At 40.2% G+C, this 27030-nt stretch overlaps 1 protein-coding gene across 2 annotated transcripts in view; it reads left to right on the plus strand.

Moving 5' to 3' along the window:
• The window catches only part of LOC124721326 (contactin), a 158666-nt gene that overhangs the window by 44337 nt on the left and 87299 nt on the right, over positions 1-27030 (plus strand). For both annotated transcript variants that reach the window (XM_047246239.1, XM_047246238.1), the window contains exons 7-12: positions 3431-3631; positions 11046-11148; positions 20129-20310; positions 24552-24842; positions 24980-25117; positions 25408-25548. In XM_047246239.1, the coding sequence (XP_047102195.1) occupies positions 3431-3631; positions 11046-11148; positions 20129-20310; positions 24552-24842; positions 24980-25117; positions 25408-25548 (1056 nt within the window). The remainder of the gene's footprint in view (positions 1-3430; positions 3632-11045; positions 11149-20128; positions 20311-24551; positions 24843-24979; positions 25118-25407; positions 25549-27030) is intronic.

Raw genomic sequence — 27030 nt, forward strand, 5'->3', positions numbered from 1 at the left:
CTTTCCAGAATTTCTTAACCTCGAACTGTGCTTCACCACCATTCCCCAAATTCCCTCAACACACAAGTTAACCTTACATCCACAGAAAGAACCACAATCCACCACCTAAAAACTGATACTGAACTTATAATCTTACCTGCTGACAAAGGTGGCACTACTGTTGTTTTGAACTGCAAGAATTACCTGGCAAAAGGACTCTGCCAGCTGGCAGATTTGTCCACATACAAACTCTGCCACAATGACCCCATTCCAGAAATCCAGCAGGATCTTGAATCCCCCACCCTTTCCACTCCCTGCATTCCTACCTTCTACATGCTTCCTAAAGTCTCTAAACCAAATGACCCAGGACACCCCATTGTAGCTGGTTACTGTGGCTCCACTGAGAGAAACTCTGCTCTCACAGACCAACACGTTACCCACAACCTACCGTAAGATACCAACTGTTTCCTCCACCAACTCTCCCGCTGTTCCTGTCACTTTACCACTCAGTGCCCTGCTCGTCTCTAATGATGGCACCTCCCTTTACACTAATATCCCATTATTGAACACTACCTTTCCCAGTGCCCGAAAGATTCCAGACCTACAACCTCCTTCCTGGTCACCATGACCAATAATATCCTCACCCACAATTACTGCTCCTTTGGAGGCATCACCTACAAAAAATCTAGGATATGGCAATGGGCACCTGCATGGCACAATCCTATGCCAACCTGTTCATAGACAATTTAGAGGAATCATTCCTAACCACCCAGAATCCCAAACCCCTCACGTGGTTTGGATTCACTGACGACACAGTTGTGACCTGGATTGAGGGCGAGGTCATGCTATCCACATTCCTCCAGAACCTCATCACCTTCTCCCCCATTTGCTTCACCTGGTCCTTCTCAACACAACGAGCCACATTTCTTGATGTTGACCTCTATCTCAAAGATGGCTACGTCACTACCTCCATCCGTATCAAACTTACCAATCATCAGCAATACCTTCACTTCCACAGCTGCCACCCATTCCATACCAAGAAGCCCTTTCCATACATGCTAGCCACCCACGGCCATCGCATCTTTAGTGATGAGCAGTCCCTCTCGAAATATACCAAGGGTCTCCCTGAGACCTTGACAGACCATAATTATCCTCCCAACCTTGTACAGAAACAGATCTTCAGTGCCTTATCTCTCCAGTCACCCACCATTTCCCAAGGTCCCATCATCTGGCCACAGAGGAGCAGTCCCCTTGTGACACAGTACCAGCTAGGCCTAGAGCAACCGAATCACAATCTCCACCACCATTTCCACTATGTCTCATCATGCCCTAAAATGATTAATGTCCTATTTACTATCCATCCCACACTACCCACAGTGGTATTCCACCACCCACTGACCCTACACAATATCCTCGTCCACTCCTACTTCATCCCTGCTTCCACTTCGTGCCTTATGGCTTAAATCCCTGTATTAGACCTAGATGCAAGACCTGCCCAATACATCCTCCCACCACCACCTACTCCAGTCCAGTCTCGAGCGTCACCTATTCAATCACAGGAAGGGCTGCCTGTGAAACGTCACGTTATCTGCGATCTAAGCTACAACCACTGTGCTGTGTTCTACGTGGGCATGACAACCAACAAGTTGTCTGTTTGTATGAATGGCCACCAACAAACTGTGGGCAAGAAACAGCTAGACCACCCATTTCTGAGCACACTGCCCAACACACCATTCGTCATTTCAGTGACTGCTCAACATCCTAAGCCATCTAGATCCTTTCTAACAACACTAGCTTTTCTGGATTGAACAGGCAGAAACCCTCCTGTAACCTCCCTGGCTGCAACCTTCATTAGTCACTGTTTCTCACCTACCTATCCACATTCCTGCTCCCACTCCAGCACTTCACAGCCTTATATTCCACGAACACACCCACAGTGTCTTTATCTCTCTCCTCCCATCCTCCCCCTCCCAATCCTCCATCTAACCTCCCAACTGTGTCTAGCTGCCATACCCTCTCCACAACTCTTCCCTGTATGCTCACCAGCAGCACTTTACCGTCCCTGTCCCTACCCTACCCTGCTAATCTCCCCATTCCACTCCTCCTCAACTCCACCACTCCTCCTTACCCCCACCAATCATATTGCTTCTGTCATCATGCACTGTTGCTCACAGTCACGCCTCGACAGCCAGAGACGGTGGTCATGTGTCTGTAAGTTGAATTTGTGTGTGTGTGTGTGTGTGTGTGTGTGTGTGTGTGTGTGTTCAGAAGAAGGCCTTTTGGCTGGAAGCTTACTCGTTTAGTGGTCTTTTTGTTGTGCCTGTCTGCAATTCAACATCTCCACTATATGGTGAGTAGCAGTCTATCTTTTTCATAATATATTTATTTTTCTGACTTATTTATTGTGCAAGCTACAGATTCATTTTTAATGTGTGTGGTTTATTCCAGATAAGAGACCAACGAAGTTGTGTATTGGGAAAGTCTATTAACTGTTGACATTTTGCATGTATTCGAATTGTATTTATGGAGGAAAAGTAGTTGTAATTCATTTGTGGAACTGTAATATGTATGTACTAGGAGACATTATTCTTAAGGGGGGTAGGACGTGAAACAGGCAGCCTTGGAGCAGGAGAGGCACCAGAGGACATTTTAATTTGCACTGTCTATACTTTTACAAATAAATTCACAAAACTGTGTCAGCATGATCAGGAAGGATTCAGGATTCACACTAATAGGAGTGGAAGTTCAAAAACATAATATAACAAAACAATTTTTTTTACATGTGAAATTTCATCATTTTTTCACTTAGTATTGGCTGCATTTGTTGCTGTAGGTACACTTTTCTTCATAAGTAAGAGAGATTCTTCGATGAAATTTGCACAGCATACAAACCATACTTACAGGTGTATGAAACTCTAGAATTTCCCAAATCTGTTAAAAACTGTGGTAAAAATTTAGATAATTAACTATAAAATTCGAGTTTTCTCTAAACACAAAGTTTAAAATGTAACAGCCCATTAATTTTTTCATAGATTAAATAAATCCTAGAGTTTCATACACCTGTAAGTATGGTTTGTAAGCTGTGCAAAATTCATCGAGGAATCTCTCTTACTTATGAAGAAAAGTGTACCTATAGCAACAAATGCAGCCAACAGTAAGTAAAAAAAAAAAATCATGAAATTTCACTTTTAAAAAATATTATTTTTTCATGTTTTTGAACTTCCACTGCTATGAGTGTGAAACCTGAATCCTTCCTGGTCGTGCTAACAAAGTTTTATGAATTTATTTGTAAAAGTATAGACAGTTCAAATTAAAATGTCCTGTGGTGCCTCTCCTTCTCGAAGTCGGCCCATTTGACGTCCTACCTCCCTTAAATGTATGATATTACTGTGGTTAAGTAATGTAAGTGAAAATCTTACGTTGTTCTACTTCGGAATTTTACATTTTGCAGGTGTTAATTATTACTGGACTCGAGATTACTTCCCGAATTTTGTTGAAGAAGATAAAAGAGTATTTGTTTCATACGATGGAGCACTATATTTTTCAGCCCTCGAAAATATTGATCGTGGTAATTACAGCTGCAGTGTACAAAGCAAAGTGTCAGATAAGGGAAGGACTGGACCTTTCTTTCCACTCCGTGTTAATCCAAACTGTAAGTATGAAGCAAATAGTAGTATTTGTATGTAACCAAATTTTCCAGAAAGATTATAGTGCATTTAAAATTTGTTGCGACTTTTGACAGTTCAGCATGGGTGAGTGGAGGGAACTGTAGTTGCCAGTGTGTGCTGAGCGTGTCGGTGGGTGACAATAACACCAGGCTCTCTCTGCACGTAACTTGTCAAGCTCGCTTGACTGCTTGAACAGCAAGCTGTGCAAGTCGGCCGATCTGCAATCTCTGAGTCTTGCACATCTTATAGCTTCATTTGTCGGCTTCATTATGAATTGCCTATCATTTCATTAATGGTCATAGTTATTGTGATATTTTGATATTAAGGTGAACTACTGTAAGAAGTTCTTAAAGTTTGCAGTGAAAAATATGGGTCACTATGAATTAGTGTTGGTGTGTGTTGGGTCATATGTTGCTCTGTATGAGATTTAGGTAACATACAGAATTATTCTTTAAACTTAGAAGGATATTGCTAGCCGTCTCCAGTGTTGAGAAAAATGGATTGTATACATAAGGGCTCTGTCACAAACGCACATGCCACTGAAAAGGCAAGAATGAAATATTAATAAATCCCTCGTATCTCATAAATTGTCTGAAACATCAAAACAAGATTTTGGCAAATGATAGTACACAAAGAGGAGACTATTTTGCCATTTGATTAATATGTGAAACTTTTATACCTACTGCAATATTCAAGCAACTATAGATGTTTTTAAATGAAATAATGTAACTTTAAGGACCATCAATATCCGATGAAATGGGAGTTGCTGTGGTTTTTTCAGCAATATAAATAAATAAGTTGCACATTTATTTTTATACTGAGAATGGGCTCTTTCTTAAATATTGACCTGTTTTGCCCTCAGTTGCTAGTTTAATAATGCACTGATTTATGATTCTGTCACAGTGTCAACTGCATTAGAATGTTAGTGAGATGAATATTTGTAAACTGCTTTGATTAAGCAAATGAAGCAGATGTTAACGTTGCAACAAGAAAAGTAACATATCACTCAAAACTCGACACAGTCCCTTATGAATCCATGTCTCCTCAACTATGAACTTGGTATGACTGACAACTTGAGACCAGCTCCTGTGATGTAACATTTGCAATGACTTCTTTTGTCACCATTTCAGCCTCACTGAGCATGTATGTCATGTTTTTTGCCACATTACTTTTCACCTAAATCCATATATTCTCAGTCAGATTTAAAGGAGCACGATACGGAGGAAGCCTGATTAAACATTATCCAGGTCGTTGACCTGGTAGTGTGTTTTTGGCTTGTACTGCAAGTTCCATTAACTTCACCTTACACAAGCTAGGTTTAACTTTATCTAACCAAACATTTCTTTGTATCCAGAGAAAAATAGCCACTTTCCTCTGCTGCATTGTTGGAGCTTTAGCCATAACAACCGACTGGTATGGTGCATTGTCCATTACTACGGTCGAATTTGGAAGAATATTTTGTGGCAGAACATTATCTTCACAGCTGGTGAAAGTGTTCTTGGATGACCATTTTTATTGCGAATCTCGTGTTCAGACGTGCTGTACTGTTATTAATCCAGTGCCATCACGAAACTATCGTTCACAATACCTGACGAATGTAGAACACTTCAACGCCAGAAAATATCACTTTACAATGAGAGCTAATGAACATAGGTGCATCTAATGTTGATACCATGTTGTGCTGTTTAACCACATTGTGGGAACGGGTGCTTTACCAACTGAACTGCTGGCGGTATGGAAAGCCAGCTCGCCATTGGCGTTACCTGGGCAATAGCATCATGTTTGCTCTGGTGGGACAAACTTCAAAAGTTGCAACTAATTTTAAATGCAGTATAGCTGCACTTAGTAATATTTTGCCTATTGCATTTGCATGCATTATGCATATTAATTTCACACAGTTTAGCTGTTGTTAACTGTCATCTTGTCTGTGCATTGTATGCTTTGATCCTTGTGTGTAATAAAGATGATTGCATTGGGAAGAAGTCGTATAAACCCAAACGTGTTTCAGCATCTTTTTTGTGCCATTGTCAGTAAGTACATTTCATTCAAATCTGTAAAATGTGAACATGTTTCAAATGATAATTATTCAACAAAAATTAGGCCTAAAACAGTTTTTGTTTGTTGTTGTCATTAACATAGGTTCTTTGCATTAATTGGGTCATATAGAACCATCTTTTCATTATCGTATGTCCGCCCCTGGTAGCTGAATGGTCAGCGTGACGGATTGTCACTCCTCTGGGCCTGGGTGTGATTCCCGGCTCGGTCAGGGAATTTTCTCCGCCCAGGGACTGGGTGTTGTGCTATCATCATCATCATCATCATCATCCTCATCGACTGCAGGTCGCTGAAGTGGCGTCAAATTAAAGGCCTGCACCCGACGAACGGTCTGCCCTACGGGGGGCCCATAGCCATACTATTAAATAAATAAATAAATTATTGTATGCTGGTAGTTTTTCATCTGCAACTAAATGTTGTTGTGAATTTGGTTGGCAAGTTAACACAGCGCTTTACACCTGAACATAATTTCGTTGCTCAGAAATGTTTCGCTTCTGTATTTGTGATTACTTACATTTTGCTATTGAAAGTCCTTTTTCATCTGCATCCTCATAAGTTAGTTGAGCAGCACACACAAATACTAAACACAATTTTTCTAACTACTTTCTAAATAACACTTTCTACAGAACCAAATCGCAGTGTGTCCAGTCCCAGTTGATGTTTCAAGGTAGTATGGCACCAAATTTGGATTTTGTTTACCGTATTTACTCGAATCTAAGCCGCACTTTTTTTCCTGTTTTTGTAATCCAAAAAACCGCTTGCGGCTTAGAATCGAGTGCAAAGCAAGCGGAAGTTCTGAAAATTGTTGGTAGGTGCCGCCACTAACTTCTGCCGTCGAATACATGTAGCGCTACACAGGCATGCTTTGTAGGCACAAAGATAAATACTGGCGCCAAAACCTCTGCGTCAGTAAATAAATTTAAAAAAAAAGGTGGTAAACGAGCTTTTTTTTCTCCGCTCCGAGTTTCGACCACTACATTTTCGTACATTATCCAACGAAGTAAATACAAACTCCGTATTGTTCATCTTCAGATGTTGCAGGATTTCAATGTACTACGAAAATCAGACTGGCAAGACTGTTTGGGATGTTTGTCAATATGGCCAACTCTATGTTCTGAATTTTTTCCTACCTGTGAGAAGAGATGGTTGCTAATAGGAACCTGATGAAATGTGAATCACATGCAGTATTCTCTTTACCATAAGAATAATACGAATATAAACATTTTGCCATGTATTCTTTTGTGTTTGCTGCTATCTCATTTAAATCCTGTCTGCCTAATAAACTACGAAACTAGAGTGAGACAACAGCAAACGCGGAAGAATATACGTATCGTGTCATGTTTATATTTGTATTATTCTTTTGCCTAGTAGTGATACAGCCAGAAATGAAGCACGGCAACTGACTAGATTTTTAAATCTAAGATTACTCTAATTTCTGTGTAGAATTTGATGTACTAAAGAAGCGGCCGCAAAGATTTTGAAACGGAGAAAAATTTTCACCTAATTCTCGTTCAGAACATGTTCTATCATACGCGGTCTATTATTTGGTTCTTGTTGATCATTATCAAAGAAAGTAGCAGTGTAAGTAACAACAAATAGCAGTCTCTTGCCATTGTTTCGCTAATGAGACGATTCCTCTCTTTTTTTTCTTAATTGTAGGCGGCCTTAGCGTGCACAAAAGCAAGCCATGCTGTGAGCGGCGACAGGCCGTAAACACGCACTGACAGGCCGTAAACACGCACTATCTGAATGCGACAAACAATGCATGACACAGTGCAGTAATGCATTTTCAGCTTAAGAGTGACGCAAACACCTATAACAAAGAAAACGGCACTTATCAGCTCAAAGCAAAATAAGCAATCGATTCAAACCAGACGAAGCACGTGAAAAAGGAAGGGCACCCATATAAATACGGATGGAGCGCCTGACGCATAGCAATGGCTACGTGGTAAAGCTTAACTGCTAAGCTTACGACTCGAACCAAACTACTGTAGCTGTATCGTCATTCATTCGAACTAAATTGTGTCTCATATTACAATGGACCAACTTTGTTTCGATTTGGAGGTGTGGCCTAAAACTTTTCTCTCCCCTTGAATTTCGAGTCTCAAATTTCAGGTGCGGCTTAGATTCGGGATTTTTTTTTTTTTTTTTTTTTTTTTTTTTTTTTTTTCCCCCCTTTATTTCGGGTCTCATTTTTCAGGTGCGGCTTAGATTCGAGTGCGGCTTAGATTCGAGTAAATACGGTACTTCCCACCCTCACGCTCTCTCTCTCTCTCTATCTCTCTCTCTCTCTCTCTCTCTCTCTCTCTCTCTGTGTGTGTGCGTGTGTGTGTGTGTGTGTGTGTGTGTGTGTGTGTGTGCGCGTGTGTGCGGACGTGCATGTTTAGCTTATGATATAGAATGTGATCGGATTTTAGTATTTTAAAATCTGTTTCTGTGTTACTTGGTGATGGTCGTGGGCTATTACGTGGTCTACAGATGGGTTGTTCTTTGTTGTCCTACTATGTTTTGTATATACGTGGCCTGTTCATTCGCTTTCTGTTCGTCTATCACATAAGTGTCATAGCAGTTTTCTCCTGCTATTTGTTGTATTATGTTTAATGCTTGTTTGTTTTTAATTAGTTAATTTTGCCTATGGTCTTGACCATTGCTTGGTGATTGTCACTTACTGAAGTGTTCTCACTGTTAAATTTGACAGACAATACATTGAGACAGCAGTTTTGTTATTGGAGGTCTAACCTTGTTGTACTTGTTTGATTTTGTTGTAACACCGAGTGAGAGGTGATGCAGTGGTATGACACTTGACTTATATTTGGGAGGACAGCAGTTCTAATCCTGGCACAGAAATCAAGATTTAGGTGTTCCACCATCTCTCTAGAACACTTAAGGCAGATGGCAGGACCGTTCTTAACAACATTTTTATTGCCAAAAATTTAAATCATAATTATACTTCCACAAGCTCAGTTCTTTTTTTTTTTTGGCAATGTCAAACAATTCTCGGTTGCCCAAAACAAGACAGAAATTTCCAAATGCAATGTTTTACTCTCAACTTTGCAATGCATTTATTCATGGAGCAAAGTCCTTAAAAAATGTTTCGATGAAGTACCATATTTACTTGAGTCTAAGCCGCACTCGAATCTAAGCCACACCTAAAAAATGAGACTCAGAATCAAGGAAAAAAAAAATTTCCCGAATCTAAGCCGCACCTGAAATTTGAGACTCGAATTTCAAGAGGAGAGAAAAGTTTTAGGCCGCACCTCCAGATCGAAACAAAGTTGTTCCATTGTAATATGAGACACAATTTAGGTTGAATGAGTGACGATACAGCTACAGTAGTTTGGCTCAAGTAATAGGCTTAGCAGTTAAGCTTTACCAGGTAGCCATTGCTATGCGTAAGGCGCTCCGTCCGTATTTATATGGGTACCCTTCCTTTCTCACGTGCTTGTCTGGTTTGAATTGATTGCTTATTTTTCTTTGATCTGATCAAGTGGCGTTCTCTTTGTTATAAGTGTTTACGTCATTCTAAGCTGAAAATGCAGTATTGTACTGTGTCATGCATTGTTTGTCGAATTCTCATAATGAGTGTTTACGACCTGTCGCCGCTCGCGACATGGCTTGCTTTTGTGTGTGCTACTGCCGCTTACAATTTAAAAAAAAAAAAGAGAGAGAGAGAGGAATCATCTTGTTAGCAAAACAATGGCAAGAGACTGCTATTTGTTGTTACTTACACTGCTTATTTCTTTGATAATCATCAACAAGAACCAAATAATATACTGCGTATGATAGATGATTTTCTGAAAGAGAGTTTAGCGAAAATGTTTCTCCGTTTGAAAATCTTTGCAGATGCCTCTTTAGTACATTACATTCTGCACAGAAATTAGAGTCATCTTAGATTTAAAAATCTAGTCAGTTGCTGTGCTTCATTTCTGACTGTATCACTATTTGGCATAAGAATAATACAAATATGAACATGACACGATATGTATATTCTTCTGCGTTTGCTGTTGTCTCACTCTAGTTTCATAGTTTATTAGGCAGACAGGATTTAAATGAGATGGCAGCAAACACGAAAGAATACATGGCAAAATGTTTATATTCGTATTATTCTTATGGTGAAGAGAATACTGCATGTGATTCACAATTCATAAACGTTCCTATTAGCAACCATCTCTTGTCACAGGTAGGAAAAAATTTAGAACGTAGATTTAACCATATTGACAAACATCCCAAACAGTCTTGCCAGTCGGATTTATGTAGTACATTGAAAGGCTGCTACATTCGAAGATGAACAATACGGAATTTGTATTTACTTCGTTGGATAATGTATGAAAATGCAGTGGTCGAAACTCAGGGCGGAGAAAAAAAGCTCGTCTTCCACCTTTTTTTTAAATTTATTTACTAACACAGAGGTCCTGGCACCAGTATTTATCTTTGTGCCTGTAAAGCATGCCTGTGTAGCGCTACATATATTCGATGGCAGAAGTTAGTTGTGGCGGCACCTACCAACATTTTAAAGAACTTCCACTTACTTTTCACTCGATTCTAAGCTGCAGGCGGCTTTTCGGATTACAAAGACTGGAAAAAAGTGCGGCTTAGATTCGAGTAAATATGCTAAGAGTTAGTGAGATCAGATAACTAGTCTATAACCCTGATCTCACCCAACGGACTTTCTGTGTTAACTATTCAAAATGTCTGGCATTGCCTTTTTAACAACGAAACATGCTTCATTTAGAACCTATGTATATAGGCTCCTATGCTTTTATTTGTACTTGTGTGGTAGTTGCTGTTTTTTTAGCCCTATCTTTACAGAGACTGTATTATGTGGAGAGTATCTCTCATCATAAACTGTTCTTCTAGATACATGTATATCCAGTGCTTGCTTGATCAACTGTTTTTCTAAACATCTGCCCAACACTAAAGGCTTCAAGGACATAACAGCAAGTATATTTTATCTACAGGCTCAAAGTTGTCACTGAGAAAGAATTATTTTTATCTCTGCCTGGTACATGCTTTGTTGACTGTATGTGACTGGCTAAAACTCGGAGGAAAGGAGAGAATGATGTGAGAGGTTGAAGTTTGAAGTCTGTCTATGGTGGATCATATTAGACAGTTGTTCCCCAAGTTTGAGTCGTGAGTCCAGCACACAATTTTAATTTGTCGCATAAAATAAATGCACTGTGTACTCTGCAGAGATTAAGAGAATTCTATTTTGGCAAACTTATTTTCTTCATAACTATTTTTGATATACATAAGTTATATGCTATCATACAATAATGGTACTTTGTACACTGCAAACATTATAAAAATTGTTTATTCGTTCATAAATTACATTCCATGTTTCAGCAAACTATCAGCAGTTGAAATTTCCTAACAACTTCCCAAAGGCTTTCCCGGAGGCACCTGTTGCGGGACAAGATGTACGTTTAGAGTGTGTTGCCTTTGGATAGTAAGTAACTGATTTTTACTCATTCATATGCTGATTTCTATTATCATCTTGCGCTGTTTTAGGCAGAGAGAGAGAGAGAGAGAGAGAGAGAGAGAGAGAGAGTTTTGTTTCATTTCATTTGTCTTAACATTAAAATTATTACTGGTATGAAGAGCAAGAGTCATGTTCATCATGATATGATGATACCAGCAATTTGCCACATTACATTTGCAGTAATTTATGGTTACATTTTACCTGCCTTCGTAGCTGAGTAGTCAGTGCGGCTGACTGTCATGTGGAGGACCTGGGTTTGATTCCTGGTACTGCCAGGAATTTTTCCATGTTGGGAGGACTGTTACAGGATGTGCTCAGTCCTGTGAGGCATTCTAAGAAGCTACTTAGCCAATTGGTAATGGTTCCGGGGTCAAGAAACCGGACAATGACCCAGAGAGTAGTGCATTGACCACATCCCCCTCCATATTGCATTCAATGACACTGTTGGCAGAGGATGACACAGTGGTCGATTGGGTTTGATTGGTCTGCCTAGGGCCAGAATGTGGAACTTTACCTTCAACTTAAAAAGACATTTTGGTAATTGAGGTTGTGATTGGAAGATGCCTGTATATGGAGAAGGATGCCTTTCATTTGTGGCTAGAGTACCACCCAGTTTGAGAGTATTTTATGACACACAGCTTGTATAAAATTTGCCATTGTGTCTGAAGTTATATTAATGAATTACATGATAGGAATAATTCATCTTTTGCTTGATACGAAATTTATTACCTTGCACATAGTTGCAGACTGATGCCCTGAGGTATTTATGATTAATGATTGCATTGTGGAATGTGAATTTTCTTCTGTGACGCCATCACAGATCGGGAGAATGAGGTGTAAAGCTGGTTGCATGAACAGGTGCTATGTACTGTGAGAGCTTTGAGCTGTTGTTTATTTTACCCAAACCAGTTTCTTGATAGTGGTGGTAACTGAATCGTGAAGTTGTGTTTGTGTATGTTTTCTTGAAGTTTTGACTCCGTAATTCAACAGTTTCAGGAGTGTGCTGATTTGGACCTACTAATGTTTTCTTCTGTGGCTACTGCCAACTTTAATGAACAGACACCACTGTAGTGCAGTAGCGCTGTAGTAGCTCTAAGTCTTTTGGCTGCACAGCTAGAAGGAGGTGGACATAATTATACAGGGTGTCTCAGGAGAAATGGTCAATATTCAAATATATGACAGGAATGATCATTGGAAGCAAAAAATGTAGTAAACATGGGCTCTGTAACTTAAAGAGCTATGAACACTTGTTTGGCACAAAAGATGTGTTTCACAGTAACGAAGATGAACAAGTGCTTATAGCTCTTATGGTATGCATTTTAGAGCCTGTGTTTACCAGACTTTTTTTCTTGTTTTGAACCATACTTCCATCTCTCAATATATGGAAAGGAAAGAGCTTGTAGTAGAAGAGGATTGTTTCACAGTATAGAAGATGGTAAGTGCTTTTAGCTCATAAGGTATGCATCATAGAGCCATGTTTATTAAACTTTTTTTGCATCGGATGATGGTTCCTTGCATGTCCCTGAGTATTGACCATTCCTTCTGGCACAGTCTGTGTACAGAAAGTCTCCTCTGAACCAATACTGCACAAAAAAATAATTCAAGTAGCACTTGGGCCCATCCATTAACCACAGCAAGATATGTCCCCTGTAATACATTTAGCTGATAATCTTATTCAATCCAAGGACATCCAGCTCCTCAATACTGGGCACGTGGCTCATTTCAGCACTATCTGTCATTATCTTTTCCCCTCCCCCCTTTCCTCCCCTCTACCCATACAGGGGCTTCTCAGCAGGCCTAACTGAATTCAGTGCAACCAACCATATAGACTGTCCGGAACTGTGTGGAGCAGATGACAAATATCATCTGCCAGTACGCTGTGCGTTAACCCCAAAGTCTTCAGGTTACTTTAGATGACATTCAGTTTCAAATTGGAATGACAATTCCGACAGGCAGGCAGCAGTTCGAAGTTTAAAGAATAGATCAACACCAGAGAACCCACAGCATTTTGGGCTGTGAGGGCAATTGTCTGTACCATTTCACTATGGCTGGATATGACTTTCCAGTTGGTCCATGTACTGCAAGGATTTCACCGTGAATCTGTGTGCAGTTTAGGTGCTTTTGCGCACAAGAATCATACTGTCCAATGTACTTCAGCTTTGGAAGCCATTTCCAGTTTCTGTGTCCTTTCACTCCCACACTGTGACGCACTTAATAACTGCACTGCAGTAGAACTGTATCTGCAGGAAATCAAGAACTTGTTCTTTTTTCTGAAACTGTGCCACTCTTGTTCCACACTGGTCTTAGTGTGGGACAACATGTGTAAATTAGTTCTCCCCCCTCCCCCTGAGGTGATACAAAACAATTTTAACATGTGTCTGGCACATGGATTTCTTCCTTAATGAAAGTACCTGTCAGTGGATGGTGACTTTTCCATACCCACTTGTTTATCTCAGAATATGAATGTATTTATATTCTGTGTTATTGCATCCAAAATGCTATTTTTTTATTTTTTATTTTTTTAAAGTTCTGTGCTGTGACTCCCTATCTAGTTTTGTTAGTACACTGTAAGGTTGGCTACTCTTCCATTTACTTTGTAAATGATCACCCAGTGAAATTCTCGTGGTTTGTTCAGTTTGTGAATTCATATCTTAAGTGAATGAGCCTTTAACAATCTTCTGTTATCAGTTTTTACATTGTGATTATTTAACCATCTTGGAATGTTTTATTAATGGTAATTGCACTATCAAATGCCCACAACCTACAGTCGTATTATTGCAACATGCGAGGAATTGTAAATATGAATTAAGCTGTAGCATTTTAACGGTATATACTCATTACGGCTAGGAAGTAGCACCTTTTTGTTCGAAATTACATCGTATCTATTGATTTTTTCCCCTCATGTTATACACACAAATCTATCAGTTTACTGATAGTTAATGCAGACTTCTCAGTTAATTTCTAACTACATCTTGTGTCTGTTACTGCATGCCTTGACTCTTTCTACACCCTAGTAGTGTGTCCTCCACCTGGTGTTACCACAAACCAGGCAGTGTGATTTACAGTTTCTGGAGATTTTTTTATGGACAAACAGGCAATCACTCCCTTAACCTGTCAGTCAGAAGGGTGCTAGAGTGTAGCTGTTGTATAAAAACATAGTGTGCTATAAAAATTAGAGAAATACAGACCCTCCTGTCTCTTATTGGTTGTAACAATTTTCTGAATTAAAGTTTCTTTTATGTGCAACAGTATAATTGTTATCTGTATGTTATACTACAGGAGTATGTAGTTTATTGATGACTCTCATTTGTGTAGAAGAAAAAGCGAGAGAGATGGCCCACAGGAATTGTACTGGTGAAGAAACATGTTCATATCTCAATCTGGCCATTTTAATTTAGATCATCCCCATCTGGCCATCCAGATTTATATTTTCCATGATTTCCCAAAACAACTCCAGGCAAATTTTTCCCTTGAAAAGAGCGTTGCCAATTTCGGAATCCGAGATTGTGCTTCACCTCTAATGACCATGCTGTCAATGGGACATTACACTCTAATCTTCCTTCCTTCTTTCCGTTCAATGAGAGGACAGTTCCTTTGAGGAAACCACAATGGTTATCAGCCCATGTCAGAACAGGACCAATTTGTTAATTTAGTGATCGATTGTTAATATACCGACCAGTTGTTAATATACCAGGCTGTTTTTCAGGAAGGGAACTATTCACATCTGCATCCCACGGTGCTAATTTAGGTTTTGCTGTTTCACTAAATCACTTATATCTTGGTGGCTAAATGAGTTACCATTTGCATGCTTGTAACCAAATTTTTCCCACTTGTCTTTTTATGAGCCACACTCCAGGCTAATAATAATAATAATAATAATAATAATAATAATAATAAAAGAAAAAGGAAATGAGTTGTATCAGAGACCTGTTGAATGGATGCTCAAGAAAAGTAACACGCTCATCACTGGCATTGGAAAAACTAGAATTAGAGGCTAACTAAATTTTTTTCAGATGTTATAAACTTCCAGAACAGTATTCTCTTTTCCAGCAACAGCTCTCCCAGTTTGAGCATTCCTTATTTTTTGGCCTGCTAGTAGTAGTATAATATAAGTGTGAGCTGAGAATAGTGAACAGTGACGTTTAATGGTTGATCATATGGCATGCCATCTATCGTGATGTTTACTCTGTGTCATCTCCTAGCAAGTTCCTTTATTTTGAAGTATTTCTACATGTGTGAATGGCTTGTGAAGGAGGAGGAGGAGGTGGTGGTAGGGGGGAATTGTGTGTTGGCTGATAATGTATGATATAACAGTGGGATCGTGATATATAAAACTAAAGGAATTATTTTGGTTATAATGTGATATGAAGAGCCAGATACCGTGTACAGGTCTTTTTTTTATTTTTTTTATTTTGAAAACGTTGTTCTTCATACATGTTGTGCCCCCAGGACAGGGTTGTTTTATTGATAAGCAAAAATTCAGATATCTGTGTGGTATTGTTCCTTTGAGTGGTATTGTGCCACAAGTTAATATTTAATGAAAGTATTTTACTAACGTTTATACAAAATACATTTACTACTTATTGGTCTGTTGGTTAACTACAATCACAGGCACATTGTACACTCATTTTCTATGGGTATGTACACTCCTGGAAATGGAAAAAAGAACACATTGACACCGGTGTGTCAGACCCACCATACTTGCTCCGGACACTGCGAGAGGGCTGTACAAGCAATGATGCAAGGTTCCTGAATTAGTATCTCTTATTGAAGGAAATAGTGCGCATATAGTATTAGGAACGGAAAGTTGGTTAAAACCGGAAGTGAACAGTAACGAAATCCTAGACACAGAATGGAATATATACCGCAAGGATAGGATAAACGACAATGGTGGAGGAGTATTTATAGCAGTAAAGAATTCAATAATATCCAGTGAAGTTATTAGCGAATGCGAATGTGAAATAATCTGGGTTAAGTTAAGTATCAAAGGTGGGTCAGATATGATAGTCGGATGCTTCTATAGACCACCTGCATCAGCAACCGTAGTAGTTGAGCGCCTCAGAGAGAACCTGCAGAACGTCGTGAAGAAGTTTCGTGATCATACTATTGTAATAGGGGGAGACTTCAATCTACCAGGTATAAAATGGGATAGTCACACAATCAGAACTGGAGCCAGGGACAGAGACTCTTGTGACATTATCCTGACTGCCTTGTCCGAGAATTACTTCGAGCAGATAGTTAGAGAACCAACTCGTGAAGCTAACGTTTTAGACCTCATAGCAACAAATAGACCGGAACTTTTCGACTCCGTGAATATAGAAGAGGGTATCAGTGATCATAAGTCAGTGGTTGCATCAATGACTACAAGTGTAATAAGAAATGCCAAGAAAGGAAGGAAAATATATTTGCTTAACAAGAGTGATAGGGCACAAATCGCAGAATATCTGAGTGACCACCATCAAACGTTCATTTCTGAGGAAGAGGATGTGGAACAAAAATGGAAAAAATTCAGAAACATCGTCCAGTACGCCTTAGATAAGTTCGTACCGACTAAGGTCCAAAGCGAGGGGAAAGATCCACCGTGGTATAACAATCATGTACGAAAGGTACTACGGAAACAAAGAAAGCTTCATCATAGGTTTAAGAGTAGTCGAATCATAGCTGATAAGGAAAAGCTGAACGAAGCGAAAAAGAGCGTAAAGAGAGCAATGAGAGAAGCATTCAACGAATTCGAACATAAAACATTGGCAAACAATCTAAACAAGAACCCTAAAAAGTTTTGGTCATATGTAAAATCGGTAAGTGGATCTAAATCCCCTATTCAGTCACTCGTTGACCACGATGGCACCGAAACAGAGGACGACCGAAGAAAGGCAGAAATACTGAATTCAGTGTTCCGAAACTGTTTCACTGCGGAAAATCGTAACACGGTCCCTGACTTCAGCCGTCGCACGGACGTCAAAATGGAAAATATTGAAATAAACGATATCGGAATTGAAAAACAACTGCTATCACTTAGTAGCGGAAAAGCATCCGGACCAGACGAGATACCCTTAAGATTCTACAGTGATTATGCTAAAGAACTTGCCCCCTTTCTATCAGCAATTTATCGTAGATCGCTGGAAGAACGTAAAGTACCTAGTGACTGGAAGAAAGCGCAGGTCGTTCCCATTTTCAAGAAGGGTCATAAATCAGATGCGAATAATTATAGGCCTATTTCGCTTACGTCAATCTGTTGTAGAATAATGGAACATGTTTTGTGTTCTCGTATTATGACGTTCTTAGATAATACAAATCTCCTTCATCATAACCAACATGGATTTCGCAAACAGAGATCATGTGAAACTCAGCTCGCCCTATTTGCCCAAGAAATTCACAGTGCCGTAGACACTGGCGAGCAGATTGATGCCGTATTCCTGGACTTCAGGAAGGCATTTGATACGGTTCCGCACTTACGTTTAGTGAAAAAAATACGAGCTTACGGAATATCGGACCAGGTTTGTGATTGGATTCAGGATTTCCTAGAAGAAAGAACACAACATGTCATTCTTAACGGTTCAAAATCTGCAGATGTAGAGGTAATTTCGGGAGTACCGCAAGGAAGCGTGATAGGACCTTTATTGTTTACAATATACATAAATGACTTAGTTGACAACATCGGTAGCTCCGTGAGGCTATTTGCAGATGACGCGGTTGTCTACAAGAAAGTAGCAACATCAGAAGACTCGTACGTACTCCAGGAAGACCTGCAGAGGATTAATGCATGGTGCGACAGCTGGCAGCTTTCCCTAAACGTAGATAAATGTAATATAATGCGCATACATAGGGGCAGAAATCCATTCCAGTACGATTATGCCATAGGTGGTAAATCATTGGAAGCGGTAACGACCGTAAAATACTTAGGAGTTACTATCCGGAGCGATCTGAAGTGGAATGATCACATAAAACAAATAGTGGGAAAAGCAGGCGCCAGGTTGAGATTCATAGGAAGAATTCTAAGAAAATGTGACTCATCGACGAAAGAAGTAGCTTACAAAACGCTTGTTCGTCCGATTCTTGAGTATTGCTCATCAGTATGGGACCCTTACCAGGTTGGATTAATAGAAGAGATAGACATGATCCAGCGAAAAGCAGCGCGATTCGTCATGGGGACATTTAGTCAGCGCGAGAGCGTTACGGAGATGCTGAACAAGCTCCAGTGGCGGACACTTCAAGAAAGGCGTTACGCAATACGGAGAGGTTTATTATCGAAATTACGAGACAGCACATTCCGGGAAGAGATGGGCAACATATTACTATCGCCCACATATATCTCGCGTAATGATCACAACGAAAAGATCCGAGAAATTAGAGCAAATACGGAGACTTATAAGCAGTCGTTCTTCCCACGCACAATTCGTGAATGGAACAGGGAAGGGGGGATCAGATAGTGGTACAATAAGTACCCTCCGCCACACACCGTAAGGTGGCTCGCGGAGTATAGATGTAGATGTAGATGTAGATCACACGCACGGCACAGCGGACACACCAGAAACCGCAGTGTTGACCGTCGAATGGCGCTAGCTGCGCAGCATTTGTGCACCGCCGCCGTCAGTGTCAGCCAGTTTGCCGTGGCATACGGAGCTCCATCGCAGTCTTTAACACTGGTAGCATGCCGCGACAGCGTGGACGTGAACCGTATGTGCAGTTGACGGACTTTGAGCGAGGGCGTATAGTGGGCATGCGGGAGGCCGGGTGGACGTACCCCCGAATTGCTCAACACGTGGGGCGTGAGGTCTCCACAGTACATCGATGTTGTCGCCAGTGGTCGGCGGAAGGTGCACGTGCCCGTCGACCTGGGACTGGACCGCAGCGACGCACGGATGCACGCCAAGACCGTAGGATCCTACGCAGTGCCGTAGGGGACCGCACCGCCACTTCCCAGCAAATTAGGGACACTGTTGCTCCTGGGGTATCGCCGAGGACCATTCGCAACCGTCTCCATGAAGCTGGGCTACGGTCCCGCACACCGTCAGGCCGTCTTCCGCTCACGCCCCAACATCGTGCAGCCCGCCTCCAGTGGTGTCGCGACAGGCGTGAATGGAGGGACGAATGGAGAAGTGTCGTCTTCAGCGATGAGAGTCACTTCTGCCTTGGTGCCAATGATGGTCGTATGCGTGTTTGGCGCCGTGCAGGTGAGCGCCACAATCAGGACTGCATACGACCGAGGCACACAGGGCCAACACCCGGCATCATGGTGTGGGGAGCGATCTCCTACACTGGCCGTACACCACTGGTGATCGTCGAGGGGACACTGAATAGTGCACGGTACATCCAAACCGTCATCGAACCCATCGTTCTACCATTCCTAGACCGGCAAGGGAACTTGCTGTTCCAACAGGAGAATGCACGTCCGCATGTATCCCGTGCCACCCAACGTGCTCTAGAAGGTGTAAGTCAACTACCCTGGCCAGCAAGATCTCCGGATCTGTCCCCCATTGAGCATGTTTGGGACTGGATGAAGCGTCGTCTCACGCGGTCTGCACGTCCAGCACGAACGCTGGTCCAACTGAGGCGCCAGGTGGAAATGGCATGGCAAGCCGTTCCACAGGACTACATCCAGCATCTCTACGATCGTCTCCATGGGAGAATAGCAGCCTGCATTGCTGCGAAAGGTGGATATACACTGTACTAGTGCCGACATTGTGCATGCTCTGTTGCCTGTGTCTATGTGCCTGTGGTTCTGTCAGTGTGATCATGTGATGTATCTGACCCCAGGAATGTGTCAATAAAGTTTCCCCTTCCTGGGACAATGAATTCACGGTGTTCTTATTTCAATTTCCAGGAGTGTATTATTATCTTTGTGGTAGAGCTTAAAAGTAAGGCATAAATTAAAAGTATACTTTTTAATTTGTTGGTAGGTTTTTCTCCAGTAATACATTGCTCTTGTTCTTCTTATGTATTATAGTCCAGTTCCTTCATACAACTGGACAAGGCGGGGTGCACATTTACCTCGTGGGGTTGTGCTGTCCAACTACAATAGAGTGCTGACAATACCTCGTGTCCAAGTTGAAGATCAAGGAGAATATGTGTGTCATGTTCACAATGACCGAGCATCAATTGACAACGGTGTCATACTTACAATACAAGGTATGCCATATGTAATACATGTTCTGTTGCTGGCTTGATAAATTTATGGTTTATTAGACAAATAATGAACATTACATTATAATGTCAAAGGTTAACATTTGATGATCAGCGCATAAACTGCAGAAGATCCTGTAAGTGGCTTCTTGGCATAGTACCAGACTTGCTCTGGAGGGAGCTGATTCAGAACTCCATCTGACTATTTCACTCAGCTTTCTTGAAATGGATATGTGTGTAATAAAGAAACAATGTTATAGTTTAGGAGATTTTGAACTGTATTGACAGTTCCCATTTTCTGTACCGCATTTGAATTACTATCCTAGTTGCATACGTCAGGTGATGTGATGTACAGTCTCAAGTGCACTCGCTATCAGAACCAGGCAGCAAACATATCTGAGACCGTCACCCACAGTGTGTGTTGCATTATTGTACCAAAAAATGGAACTGTCAGCTTGACAGAGCACTCTAAAATATATCTTTTATCAATCACACTGGAAAAACCTCACAAATTCAAGTTAGCTAATAAGTACTATAATGATTACATTACCTGAATTGAGGTGTGGTGTTGGTTATGTCACACTGGGCCTGTTTGAAGGATGTACAAATGAACATTTGCATGATCTTTCAAGTTTCAAGAGAAGGTAATGGAAAAAATGTGTGGTTGCATTGCAGTCTCATATTTCACTAAGTTGATGGGATATTTCAGCTGATATAATTGTCAAATATTTTTTTTTATTGTATTCTACAGCTTTGATAAACTGTAGAAATAACAGTATATAACTCCATAAGCTGCTGTTTAAATTATTTTTTGATTTGTCACCAGTTTTCTTCAGAGACTATAATCCAGCACAGTTTGTGTTAACAGCAAGTGTTACATACATAACTCAATAAAGTACACAGTGTGAAAAATATAATGTTTATAAATGTACGTACATCTCCATGGCTAAACATCATTTGTAAATACACTGCCTGAAGTAATCATGAAGCACCCAGAAGACATGGTAGAATGACATTGTAACTTTATACGTGCAGACTACATCAGTGGGCGAGGAAATGATTAGAGTTGCAATACTCTGTGACAAGTAGAATGGCAACCAGAGTGCATTAGTCTTGACCATGGTTAGTGCTGTTACCAGGCCTGGTAAGGTATGTAATGATCTTGAGAAATGTCAGGTATTGAACAACGAAGGGATGCCGCTTACTCCTGCGAGGCAACATTATCAACACCTGACAAGAGTTTGAAAGGGGCTTCCTTGTGGGTCTTCATTTGGCCAGGAGGTCAGATCATGCAGGATCCATGTTTGTGGGGCATTTGTATGTGACAATGGCCCAATGTTGGCAGTATGGGAACGTGAGTGCAGGCATACTCAGTGCCAAGTTTCCTGTCGACCACCACAAGGGAGGATTGCTGTACAATGCACAAAGCACATTGTAACCCTTTCACATCTGCACATGTCATCTGGGAACAAGTAATGGACTCCATTCGTAGGCTACTAGCAGCAACTGGACTTAGGAATTACTTACTGTCCAATGCATAAACTGCTGTTAACACCACAACACAAAGAGCTTTGGTTTTGGTGTGGTGCTGCGACGAGGTAGTGTGAACTGTCAATGAATGGTGTGGCATTGTGTTGAATAATGAATTGTGGTTTGGCACTACCTCAGACAGCCATCACCAGCAAGTATGGGTGTGACCTGAGGAGAGGTCCCATTCTTCCGCTGGTCATTACGAAGGGTAGTGTGGGACCAGCTCGGACGTTCTCTTCATCCCATTGTGAGCGCCCAGAATATCAAGGATCAGTTACAATTGTTGTGGGCTGGGTTACATGAGGATGATGATGATGATGATGATGATGATGATGATGATTGATTTGTAGGGTGCTCAACTGCGCGGTTATCAGCGCCTGTACAAATTCACAACCTTTGCTCAGTCCAATCTCGCCATGTTCATGAATGATGATGAAATGATTAGGACAACACGAAGACCCAATCATCTCAAGACAGGTGAAAATCCCTGACCCAGCCGGGAATCGAACCCGGGACCCTGTGTTCGGGAAGTGAGAATGTGACCGCAAGACCACAAGCTGCGGACTCTGGGTTACATCAGGAGAGGATACAGTGTCCTTAGGATGCCCTACGCAACTGAATCTACATATGTACTCTGCGAATCACCATATGGTGTATGGCAGAGGATACCTTGTACCACTACTAGTCGTTTCCTTTTCTGTTCCAGTCACAAAAAGAGGGAGTGGAAAAAATGACTATCTATGTGCCTCCACATGAACCTTAATTTCTGTTATTTTCATAGTCATGATGCAAAATGTACATCAGTGGGAGTAGAATTGTTCTGGAATCATCTTCAAATACCAGTGCTCTAAGTTCTTTCAATAGTGTTTCAAGAGAAGATCATCATCTTTCCTCCAGGGATTTCTATATGAGTTCACAGTGCATCTTCATAATATTCATGTGTTGATGGAACCTTCCAGTAACAAGTCTAGCAACCTGCCTCTGAATTGATTCAGTGTCTTCCATTAACCTGACCTTGGAGAGAAAGGGGGGGGGGGGGGCAGTTTCTCAAGAGTGGGGTGCACTAGTGTTCTATAAATGGTCTCATTCACACTTTCCTAAAATTCTCACAATAAACCAAAGTCGACCATTCGCATTCCCTACTTCTGTCCTGTTTTTCCTACTCATCTGCATTAAGTAAACATTTTTTTTGTACATTTACAGCAAGCTCCTATTCAATACGTGAAATAGAAATTCTGTCTAAGTTATCTGGTGTTCTTGTGCAGTTGCTCAATGATAATATTTTCCAATATACTAAAGCTTCACCGAGCGAGGTGGCGCAGTGGTTAGACACTGGACTCGCATTCGGGAGGACGACGGTTCAATCCTGTGTCCGGCCATCCAGATTTAGGTTTTCCGTGATTTCCCTAAATCGCTCCAGGCAAATGCCGGGATGGTTCCTTTCAAAGGGCACGGCCGACTTCCTTCCCCGTCCTTCCCTAATCCGATGAGACGGATGACCTCGCTGTCTGGTCTCCTTCCTCAAAAACAACCAACCAACCAACTAAAGCTTCATCAACAAACAATGTGTACATACTCATCAACAAACAATGTGTGCATACAGGAGCTACACTCTACTGATGGACTCGTACTGCTGCGTTCTTTGTAAATTTGACGCAGTTATATAATCTCTAAAATAACATAGTTTCATTTCGTTTTCTCCTCTCCTTCCGGATGCTTCACTTTTTTGTCAGGAAGTGTATTATATTTTTGGTATTGTGATGTTTTTAGACATATGTATGTAACTCTTGCTGTTAACCCAAACTGCACTTACCTGTCTTTGACTGAAACTGGTCACACATTAAAAAACTAACTTAACAGCAGCTTACGGTGCTATATAATATCATTCACAGGAAGTGTCATAAAGTTAAGTCTCATTTTAATGGCATATTGAACATGTTTAACATTTTGGTGCAGTTTTATTTTCAGGTATGTATGTTCTCCAAAAATTATATTTCTTGTCACACATTGCCCAGACAGCCTACTTTCACAGTGAAAATTCTAATGTAGGCCTCACTTATTTCTAACTATGTTATGTACTACTGCCTCCCATTTCATTTGCTGTCTATAGTTCACTCATAGTTTTGGGAGATGCATAAAAGAAAACATAAATGTTAAAACTTGTCTTTCTGCCTATGAGTTTAAGCAATGACAATCTTTTAGAATGCATAACTTTTACAGCTATTCCACAAATACCTACATTAGAAGCACAAAGCAAATGATAGTTTTTCTCTGTGCGTTTCAGCAGCAGTGCACGTATATAAAAGAAATTATATTACTTGTTTCATTTTAAATAACCAATATTATTAATGGCTTTATTTAGAACTAACGCTTTATATTGTCAAGCAGATGGCTTACAAAGAGAATTGTAAGTTCATTTGTGAACTTCAGTTGTGTGTATTGTAATCTCAGATAAATCTTGACATTTAATAGGAACTGTAACGTGTCATTATTATTACTCGATCTGTCATAACAAACAGTAAAGGAATGCCGAGGTACCTCTATTTGTGATTTTTCACACTTGTGTTGAACATTAGAGAACTATCACTTGAGTAGGAGGAGGAGGAGATTAGTGTTTAATGTTTTGTCAACAACATCTGTCATTTAAGTTTAGGACTCTCAAGCTCTACGTGGCTTTTAGCTGTATGTGCAGTATTAATATAAAAATTATTTTTCAGCTGAGCCAAACTTTACAATACCATTGGTTGACAGACACATGGATAAAAATTCAGACTTGACTTGGACTTGTGAAGCATTTGGAATACCAGATGTCACATACAGCTGGTTAAGGAATGGTGAACCTCTGGACGTTGAGAAACTACCAGGAGAAGATCGTGACCGGTACAGAATTGTTGACAATGTCTTGACAATTAAGAATCTCGATCCAGATCGTGATCAAGCTATGTACCAATGCAAAGCCAGGAATCAGCTTAAAGCCAAGTACTCTACAGCTCAACTGCGTATCTTGTGTAAGCTTGAGTGACATACATTTTCTAGTTTAGTGAACATGTAAATAAAAGCTAGCTTAAGGCAGGCACTATACAATTTTGAATTCATACATAATTGATCATAGTCACAACTGATACTTTTGTTTTTAAACTGTCAGCTCTGAAACCATCATTTAAAAAACGGCCACTTGAGCCAGAAACATATGCAGCGGAAGGGGGAAATATCACTATTAACTGCAATCCAGAAGCAGCTCCAAGGCCAAGTTTTGTATGGAAGAAAGACGGCTCTCAGATTGGTAAGACTCCTAAGTGAAACTAATACAACTTTCATTAATGACTGTTTTTTCCAGCTTTGTGGCCATGCTCATAATGAGCATGCATAAGATATCAATTTCTTGATATTGTACTTGAAGCTGGCTACAACTTGAGCTGAAGAACATTGTGTTGTTCAGTATGACAACTTTACATCAAAGTAACTGTATTTACAATTGTTACTTCACCTAACTTAAAGCGAGTAAGCAAGTAAAGGTTATATATATTATGGCTTTAATTCATTTTGAAATATCAATTCTTCAATACTTTTTAGGATCTGGAGGCCTCCGTGAAATTCTGAGGAATGGTGATCTTCTGATACGTTCTGTATCTCGTAATGATGAAGGCCTGTATACTTGTATTGCTGAGAATGAGTATGGTGTGGCTGAAAGCACAGGAAGGCTAATTGTTCTTCGTAAGTATTGTACTGTAGTGCTAAATTTTGATTTCCTAAAACATTGGTCAGTTTTTCAAATTTAAAAGAAAGTTTAAGCAGTACATCTGAAGGTCATGTTTACGTATTTACAAAGTAAATTAATATCAATTGCGCTGTTATCAATGCAAAACATTCACTGCTAGTTTTTGTTTTCATATGAACAGCCAAAGGCAGGAGAGCAGAAAGGGGAGAGTTAATAGTGTCACTCACAATCAAAGGTTGGGAGAGGCAAGCTGATGGGGAGGAATTGTTGCAAAAAATGAAATGAAACAACTTGGAAGTCTACCTAATTGATTCATCTTATTACATTTGTCTGCCCAGTGTAGGTTTACTTACATTATTACACTTATTTGTACCTTACTACAATTGTGTTTTGGTCTGTGGTCCAGATCTTAATACAAACATCCTCAAAGTGGTTGAGTCTGTTTGTTGCAACTGACATGTGTCAGTGTTTTTATGGTGCCCAGTTATGCATTCCACCAATTCCTGGGGAAATTCATTCCCTGCACACATTGATCATGTGTAATTCATTAATTCTTTCAAAATTTGACCTGCTTTTCTTTGAAGTGAAGTATTAGTGGAGTGGCTATTGATAGAGAGTACACAAGTAACTCACAGCTCTGCATATCTCCATTACATCTGAACTTCAGATACTAGAAAGTGGGCAGATTCTGGAAAAAGTGTGCTGTTGCATTATATTGTTGGAAGCAGTATGGAAGAATATTGAGTAAAGACTTAAGGATTCTGTCTGCTTCAGGAAAACACTGTTTCATGCCAGGTAGAGGATACGGAATACAAATATATGAGATGTGAATAGTACAGAGACATTAAACAGTCAGCATTACAACAAATTTGTCATGAAAGAAAAACTTTATAGGGTCAGTTTCTGAAAGTGATTATCCAGGTATTTCCACAAACTTTGGTAAATTTGTCAATACTTTGCATTATTGTATATCATCCTGATAATGAAGAATAATTTAAACTTATATGCAATATACACAGTACTCGAATTCCACAATGATATCTAATTCATCATGGGTTCATTTTGGAGCTGAAGTTTGATGCAGTACACTGATCTGATGCTCTAACATTCATCGTGCTGAAGAAGAAATATATCTGTTTATGGGCTGTACTGTCCTATCGCCTGCAATAAACTGTTATTAGAAAGTTATTTTAACACCCAGGTGGTTCTTTAAGAACAGTTGATCTATCCATTGTCACCAACTGTTGCAAAATCAAATACAGTCACTGTAATGAAGTGGAAGAATTTAGTTAAATATTGTTTGCAGGGTTAGTTGGATGTGTGTAACCACAAGGTAAATCAAAATGAATACAGTGTTTACAAATGGCTGTAACTACTAATTAATTCATAGTGATACATCTGTAAGAATTTTCGAGAATGTGAAAGAATGTTCAGTTTTTTATGTACATTGTAGGTGTATATAACTCCCATGTTTGTTC

Source organism: Schistocerca piceifrons, chromosome X, assembly GCF_021461385.2.
Source record: "Schistocerca piceifrons isolate TAMUIC-IGC-003096 chromosome X, iqSchPice1.1, whole genome shotgun sequence".
NCBI classification, from domain to species: Eukaryota; Metazoa; Arthropoda; class Insecta; order Orthoptera; family Acrididae; genus Schistocerca; species Schistocerca piceifrons.